Raw genomic sequence first — 9,106 nt, 5'->3', positions numbered from 1 at the left:
TACTCGACATGACGGTCCGATCATATTCCTATACATCATTTTTACCCTCGAGGCATTTTCAGGAAAAACGAAAATTTTGTATGGCGGCCATCTTGTTTTTCCGACATTTTGGTTGTTTTTCACCAGGGATTGGATTTGACCAAAATTTAAATATGTTTCGCGAAAGAAAAATTGCTCCAGGTTTTATAGTTTTGCCAGGCCGTAGGGTGTCTCTCTGATGCGGAGCAGTTTTTCAAGATTGAGAAGTATTTTTATACTCAACAAGACGTTCCGATTACAACCCCATACACAGTTTTTACCTCCGAGACATTTTCTGAAAAAACAAAATTTTGTATGGCGGCCATCTTGTTTTTCCGCCATTTTGTTTTTTTTTCAGCGGGGATTGGATTTGACCACGATTTAAATAGGTTTCGTGAAAAAAATATTGTTCTAGGTTTTATAGTTTTGCCAGGCCGTAGGGTGTCTCCCTGATGCGGAGCAGTTTTTCAAGATTGAGAAGTATTTTTATACTCAACAAGACGTTCCGATTACAACCCCATACACAGTTTTTACCTTCGAGATATTTTCTGAAAAAACAAAATTTTGTATGGCGGCCATCTTGTTTTTCCGCCATTTTGTTTTTTTTTCACCGGAGATTGGATTTGACCAAGATTTAAATATGTTTCGCGAAAGAAAAATTGCTCCAGGTTTTATAGTTTTGCCAGGCCGTAGGGTGTCTCCCTGATGCGGAGCAGTTTTTCAAGATCGAACAGTTTTTCCATACTCAGCTTGACGTTTTGATCACACCCCCATACATAATTTTTACCTCCGAGACATTTTTTGGAAAAACAACATTTTGTATGGCGGCCATCTTTATTTCCGCCATTTTGTTTTTTTTTTACCCGCAATTAAATTTGACCAAGATTTAAATAGGTTTTGCGAAAAAAAATTTGATCCAGGTATAATAGTTTCGCCAGACTGTAGGGTGTCTCCCTGATGCGGAGCAGTTTTCCAAGATCTGGAAGTTTTCCCATACTCACCGGGAGGTCCCGATCACACCCCCCATACATCATTTTTACCCCCCGACGCTCCTTCTGGGAGAACAACCCTGTCAGTGAGTCAGTGAGTCAGTCAGTACATGGGTTTGTAGCTTTATATAATATAATAATAATAACTAGATGTCGCGTGGTTCGCTCGCAGCAAGCTGCTCGCGTGTCTTGTTTTCCCGCCATTTTTTTACCGCGATAGAATTTGACCAAGACTTGAATAGGTCTCGTGAAATCTAAAAAGTTCTAGGTGCTATAGTTTTGCCAGGCCGTAGGGTGTCTCCCTGATGCGGAGCAGTTTTCAAAGATGACGTTCCGATCACACCCCCAATACATCATGTATACCCCCGAGGCATTTTCGGGAAAAACAAAATTTTGTATGGCGGCCATCTTGCTTTTCCGCAATTTTGATTTTTTTTCACTGGCGATAAAATTTGACCAAGGTTTAAATAAGGTTTATGAAAAAAAAATTGGTACAGGTGTGATAGTTTTGCCAGGCCGTAGGGTGTCTCCCTGATGCGGAGCAGTTTTTCAAGATCGAATAGTTTTTCCATACTCAGCTTGACGTTTCGATCACACCTCCCATACATCATTTTTACCTCCGAGACATTTTCTGGAAAAACGAAATTTTGTATGGCGGCCATCTTGTTTTTCCGCCATTTTGATTTTTTTTCACCGGCGATTGGATTCGACTAAGATTTAAATAGGTTTTGTGGAAAAAGAATCATTCTAGGTGCGATAGTTGCGCCAGGCCGTAGGGTGTCTCCCTGATGCGGAGCAGTTTTCCATGATCTGGAAGTTTTTCCATACTCACCGGGAGGTCCCGATCACACCCCCCATACATCATTTTGACCCTCCGACGCTCCTTCTGGGAGAACAACCCTGTCAGTGAGTCAGTGAGTCAGTCAGTCAGTCAGTCAGTGGGTTTGTAGCTTTATATAATATAATAATAATAATAGATGTCGCGTGGTTCGCTCGCAGCAAGCTGCTCGCGTGTCTTGTTTTCCCGCCATTTTTTACCGCGATAGAATTTGACCAAGACTCAAATAGGTCTCGTGAAATCAAAAAAGTTCTAGGTGCTATAGTTTTGCCAGGCCGTAGGGTGTCTCCCTGATGCGGAGCAGTTTTCCAAGATGACATTCCGATTACACCCCAATACATTGTTTTTACCTCTGAGACATTTTTTGGAAAAACAACAATTTGTATGGCGGCCATCTTGTTTTTCCGCCATTTTGTTTTTTTTTTTCACCGGCGATTGGATTTGACCAAGACTTAAATAGGCTTCGTGAAAACAAAAAAGTTCCAGGTGCGATAGTTTCGCCAGGCCGTAGGGTGCCGGCCTGATGCGGAGCAGTTTTCAAAGATCGAGAAGTATTTCCATACTCTTCAATATGTTTCGATCAAAACCCTCATACATAATTTTTATCCCAGAGGCATTTTCAGGAAAAACGAAAAATTTGTATGGCGGCCATCTTGTTTTTCCGCCATTTTGTTTTTTTTTCACCGGCGATAAAATTTGACCAAGATTTAAATAGGTCTAGTGGAAAAAGAATAGTTCCAGGTGTGATAGTTTTACCAGGCCGTAGGGTGTCTCCCTGATGCGGAGCAGTTTCTGAAGATCAAGAAGTATTTACATACTCAACATGACATTCCGATTACACCCCAATACATTGTTTTTGCCTCCGAGACATTTTCTAGAAAAACAAAATTTTGTATGGCGGCTGTAGTGTATTGGCTGTATAATGTGGGTTGTCTCATACTCTGACGTCACGCGTCAGTCGCATACCGGCGGTCGAGCGGAGCGGTGTACTGTGATTGTATGCGTGTTGTGGTGTTGGTGAGCCGTAAAATAACCCCACAAGCAGGATAGTACATGTGGCGACGAGGACGAAAGTGAGTACACAATAATTATTTCAAAAGGAAAATAAGGATAGAAATAGTTATCTCGTATGAACTGCGGACCGCCGCGCCGTGTTTACGTTCGATGACGCAACTGCGCCGGACCTCGTATTATATTGTTTTACTTAGCGTTATTCCTTTTGATCAGCGAGGAAAATAACGGAATTTTATTGTAACGTATGTCCACGTTCTCGAAACAGATGGACTTAAGTGACTATAGTTACCGATACCTAACAGATTAATGCAATAATACAATGGAGTAAACAGATTACTTTATCCGCAAGTTACAAGTATTATTAATATCATCTAATAGACTTGAACGATAGGTATTCACTCGTACCAATACAGTTGTATTAAACGATTGTGGTATATATATATCGTATTACGATAATAATCATTTGGCTCAATATTACTTGCTTACAACATTATTATTATAAGGATTAAGGGATTATCTTGAACACTAACAATACTTGCTTAATAATTTCTAAGGTATTTTAGTTAATTGTAAATTAACCTGTATATATTAATTAGGAAACATTTATGTAGGCACCTAGGTATATTTAAACTGAATACATACTGAAAGCGCAGATTAAAATTAATCTGTTTCAATACACCGATGCAAGACTCGGTTACCTATGTGATGACATAAGTACCGTTTATGTATTTATTTACCTGAAGCAGTTACAAATGAACTGATCATTAAATTGATATAAATGAAGCATGATAAGGCCATCATGTATATACACAGAGCAGATTAAAATCTGATCATTAAATTAATATCATGTGGGCAGTTATATTGTTGAATAGACAAATTTTAAATTAATAAAATTTAATATGACAAATATATGAAACATTAAGTAAGAACATTATTTGTTTACATAAAAAAAAAAAGAAATATTTTAATATTTACTAAAAAAAAAAAAAAAAAACAGCGGGATAAAAATAATAATAATCCGATCATTAAATTGATGTTAATAGCAGATAATACCTATTTAACTGAATCATTCGATTGATTATGCTTGGTTGTCTCAAAGTTTGCGGATATAAATAATCCGATCATTAAATTTATGTTAATAGCAGATAACACCTATTTATCTGAATCATTCAATTGATTATTCTGAACTGTCCTAAAATTTGTAAGGAAAAAAAAAAGCAGGAATTAAAGCGGATAATCCGATCATTAAATTGATGAGTAAAATAGCGGATAATATTTATCTGAATCATTAAATTGATCATTTCAGGTTGCCCCAAAGATGTCATTCCTGTCATTGGAAAAGTTCGATTGTAACGGAGAATCCACTTCGGTGGGTGTACGATGGGAACGCTGGAAAAGAGCATTACTCATATATTTGGAAGCGTCTAACGTTGATAAAGACATAAAGAAAAGGGCTTCTCTTCTACATTTCGCTGATTTAGATTTGCAAGAAGTGTTTTATAACATTCCCGGCGCTAATATTGAGCCAAGCGACGGCGTCGACGTTTTTGAAATCGCAATATCTAAACTTGATTCATACTTTGCACCAAAACAGAGCAAAATCTATGAGCGACATTCATTCAGGCTGCTCAAACAGGAACCTGAAGAAAAGTTTGAAAAGTTCCTAGTGAGACTGAGAAAACAAGCTGACAAATGTCAGTTCGCTGATCGAGACGAGAACATTATCGACCAAATAACGGAAAAATGTTACCTACCTGAACTGAGGAAAAAGATACTACAGATTGGAGATGAAATTACACTGGACCGAGTAATCACGGAAGCAAACACACTAGAAATTGTCAATAAACAGCTAGAAGAATTTAAAAACTCTACAAGATCAAATGGGAATCAGGAAGTCAATAAAGTTGATAGTAAAGATAAAAAGAGTTTTTATAAACCAAATAATATACAGCAAGGATGCGGTAGATGTGGTAATCCCAGACATGCGACATTTGACGCAAAATGCCCGGCAAGAGAAAAAACATGCCTGAAGTGTGGTCTCAAGGGACATTTCAGACAATTCTGCAGGACTAAACTACCCCAGAAGAGGAAAACAGAAGAAAAATATAGCCAGGAAAGAAAGAAAGGTCGATTCGACAAAGAGAAAAGTGAAATAAATCAAGTGAGTGGCTCTTCAAACGAGTTGACTCAAAAAGAGGCAGAAACCGAATACGTTTTCCATATTGATGACGATGTCGAAATTGATTGCACCATTGGAGGAGTAGACACTAAGATGTTGATTGACTCAGGCTGCAAGAGAAATCTAATTACGGAGGCAACGTGGGAAATAATGAAGAAGAACAAAGTTAGTTTGTTTAATCAACAACCAAATCCTAATGTAACATTCACGGCCTATGGCAGTACTACACCACTTAAAATAAAAGGATCATTTGAAGCTCGGATACAAATAGGTATGAGATCCGAGACCGCAACTTTCTATGTCGTTACTAATGGCACAAGAAACCTCCTAGGAAAAACAACTGCAATGTCATTAGGAGTGCTAAAAATAGGATTGAATGCAGAAGTTAACCAAATTAATACTGAGAAATTTCCCAAATTCAAAAATATATTAATTCAATTACCGATTGATGATTCCATTCCACCCGTGTCACAGCCTTACAGGTATTGATTTCATTTTCATAAAATATATATTTATGAATGATAATATGATGTATAAATCCTAATAAATATTGTTGATACTTTGGTATACATAATATTCTAATTAAAGATGTTGATGTGATTATTAAGTCGTGTTATTACTCGTTACTTACTTCTAATTTTTTACATTTTTAGAAGGACCCCGATACCTTTAGAAGCTAAAATTGGAGAGAAAATTGAAGAGCTTAAACAAAGGGATATTATAGAACCAGTCGTAGGCTCTTCCAAGTGGGTATCCCCTGTGGTGCCGGTGTTGAAGGAAAATGGAGAAATACGTCTTTGTGTAGACATGCGTCGAGCTAATGAAGCTATTATACGAGAAAATCACCCATTGCCGACAATGGATAAGTTACTACCGAAAATGAAAAATGCAAAAGTATTTACAAAATTGGACATAAAAGACGCATTTCACCAAATTGAGATACATCCGGCTTCAAGACATATAACCACCTTCATAACCAATAAAGGCCTATTTAGGTATAAAAGACTTATGTTTGGCATATCGTGTGCACCGGAAATCTTTCAGAAAACATTAGAGCACATGCTTTTAGGTTGTGAAGGCGTGGTAAATTATATCGATGACATCTTGATATACGGGAAGGACATGCAGGAACATGATGCGCGAGTAAAGAAAGTGATGTCAGTTCTGAAAGACAATAATGTATTAGTAAAAGAAGACAAATGTTCTTTCGGGATGAGCAAAGTGAGTTTCTTGGGACATGAGCTGTCAGCGGAAGGCGTAAGGCCATTGGAAAAGTACATTTCCACAATAAAAGAATTTAGAGCACCTAAAACTACCGGAGAATTACGAAGCTTCTTAGGCTTGATTAATTTCGTCAGCAAATGGATCCCCAATTATGCGACAGCAACAGAACCTCTTAAAACACTACTTCGAAATAAAAATGGAGAGCGAACAGATATTACAGATCATTGGGGACTAGAACAACAGCGATGCTTCGATTCATTGAAGGATATTATGACAAATATACCTAGCTTAGGTTACTACGATGTAAACGATCGTACTACGGTCATAGCAGACGCAAGCCCGGTGGGCCTGGGTGGAGTACTAGTTCAGATTGATTCTGAAGACAAACCCAGGATTATTGCATATGGTCACAAAACTCTGACTGATTGTGAACGCCGCTACTGTCAGACTGAGAAAGAGGCATTAGCCCTTGTATGGGCAGTAGAGCATTTCCACATTTTCCTCTATGGGAAAAGATTCGAACTTATAACAGACCACAAACCATTAGAGATTATATTCGGTACCAAGTCCAAACCATGTGCTAGGATAGAGAGATGGGTTATGCGCCTTCAATCGTACAGCTACAAAGTAGTTTATCAATCGGGTAAGACCAATATCGCAGACTCATTGTCTAGACTCGGTAAAAGTGCAGAAAAATCTTTAGTACAATTGAAAGATGACCATATCTGCCAAATTGTGGACTTTGCCCGACCTCGAGCAGTTTCCCTTAAGGAAATAATAGATAGCTCAATGGACGATCAAGAAATCCTAAATGTAAAAGAAGGGTTGTATCACAACATATGGAGTGACGATGTGAAACTATATAAACTATTTCAGAATGAATTATGTTTCCATGAGGGTATACTATTGAGAGGAACAAGAATCGTGATTCCCTCGGCACTCCGTAAAAGAGTTCTAGATGCAGCCCATGAGGGCCACCCCGGCATCGTATCGATGAAGGCAAGACTTCGAACGAAAGTTTGGTGGCCTAAATGTGACAAGGATGCCGAAAACATTGTAAAAGTGTGTAAAGGATGCACTCTTGTATCTGCACCACATGCACCAAATCCTATGAAACGACGCGAGTTGCCTGATGGTTCTTGGATTGACATTGCGATTGATTTGATGGGCCCCCTCCCTAGCGGTGATCACCTGCTTGTTGTAGTAGACTACTACAGCAGATATAAGGAGGTGAAGATTTGTCGGAAAATCACCTCTACCGAAATTGTGGCAAAACTCAAAGAAATATTTAGTCGTTTAGGAAACCCAACTTCAATAACAGCGGATAATGGAAGACAATTCATCAGCGAAGAATTCAAATCATTTCTAACAGAAAGAAATATCACTCTCTTTAATACAATCCCATACTGGCCTCAACAGAATGGAGAGGTCGAAAGACAAAATCGTGATATACTAAAACGGCTAAAAATAAGCATAGCTGAAAATAAAGACTGGAAGGAAAGTTTACTGGATTACTTAACTATGTACAATAGTACACCACATTCTGTCACCGGAAGAACCCCAGCAGAGCTTTTCTTCAATAGGAGATTTAGAGATAAATTACCTATGGTAAATGATACAATGGAAGGGATAGCAAAGGATTCTGAGGTCAAGGACAGGGATCAAGAAAGGAAAGAAAGAGGAAAGGATTATGGAGATAGGAAACGGAAGGCAGAAGAAAGCGATTTAACACCAGGAGATAAAGTTTATATCAAGAACATGAATAGAGAAAATAAATTAAGTTTGAACTATAACCCAGAAACTCATACAGTGGAAAATAAAGAAGGTGGAGATATCACAGTCCGAAGCGATGAGACTGGTCAAATTCGTAGAAGGAATGTAGTGCACTTAAAGAAGATTCAGGGCGAATGGAGCGTGTGTCAAGACCGAAATGAAATCGACGACGAAGAAATGAATGTTGAAACTTAATGCCACTTCTGACACCAAAATGGTGTTAAATTTTGATTCACCCATTAATGTGTAAATTAAGATTTGATTCGACTACTAAACAATGAAAATTAATCTAACTAGTAGTAAACTATATCTCATGCATAAAACTGTCTAATGATTTAGATTGATTAATAAATGTACACTCATTATCAATAAAACTAAATTAAAACAAAAAAGGGATGTAGTGTATTGGCTGTATAATGTGGGTTGTCTCATACTCTGACGTCACGCGTCAGTCGCATACCGGCGGTCGAGCGGAGCGGTGTACTGTGATTGTATGCGTGTTGTGGTGTTGGTGAGCCGTAAAATAACCCCACAAGCAGGATAGTACAGCGGCCATCTTGTTTTTCCGCCATTTTGTTTTTTTTTTCACCGGCGATAAAATTTGACCAAGATATAAATAGGTCTAGTGGAAAAAGAATAGTTCCAGGTGTGATAGTTTTATCAGGCCGTAGGGTGTCTCCCTGATGCGGAGCAGTTTCTGAAGATCTAAAAGTATTTCCATACTCAGGTTGACGTTTCGATCACACCTCCCATACATCATTTTTACCTCCGAGCCATTTTCTGGAAAAACAAAAATTTGTATGGCGGCCATCTTGTTTTTCCGCCATTTTGATTTTTTTTCACCGACAATAGAATTTGACCAAGATTTAAATAGGTTTTGCGAAAAAAAATTTGATCCAGGTATAATAGTTGCGCCAGGCCGTAGGGTGTCTCCCTGATGCGGAGCAGTTTTCCAAGATCTGGAAGTTTTCCCATACTCACCGGGAGGTCCCGATCACTTTTCTCATACATTATTTTGACCCCCCGACGCTCCTTCTGGGAGAACAACCCTGTCAGTGAGTCAGTCAGTCA

General features: G+C 38.4%; 1 protein-coding gene across 1 annotated transcript; it reads left to right on the top strand.

Annotated features, from left to right (window-relative positions):
- Positions 1-2,816: 2,816 nt before the first annotated feature.
- On the top strand, positions 2,817-8,564 carry LOC126381139 (uncharacterized protein K02A2.6-like). The gene is made up of 3 exons (XM_050030668.1): positions 2,817-2,918; positions 4,166-5,520; positions 5,692-8,564. The coding sequence occupies exons 2-3, from the start codon at positions 4,178-4,180 to the stop codon at positions 8,228-8,230; spliced, it is 3,882 nt and encodes a 1,293-aa protein (XP_049886625.1). The 5' UTR covers positions 2,817-2,918; positions 4,166-4,177; the 3' UTR covers positions 8,231-8,564.
- Positions 8,565-9,106: the final 542 nt, after the last annotated feature.

Source organism: Pectinophora gossypiella, unplaced genomic scaffold, assembly GCF_024362695.1.
Source record: "Pectinophora gossypiella unplaced genomic scaffold, ilPecGoss1.1 Pgos_37, whole genome shotgun sequence".
NCBI classification, from domain to species: Eukaryota; Metazoa; Arthropoda; class Insecta; order Lepidoptera; family Gelechiidae; genus Pectinophora; species Pectinophora gossypiella.
Note: the sequence above shows the minus strand (reverse complement) of the source record. Positions and strands in the feature narration are given on the sequence as shown.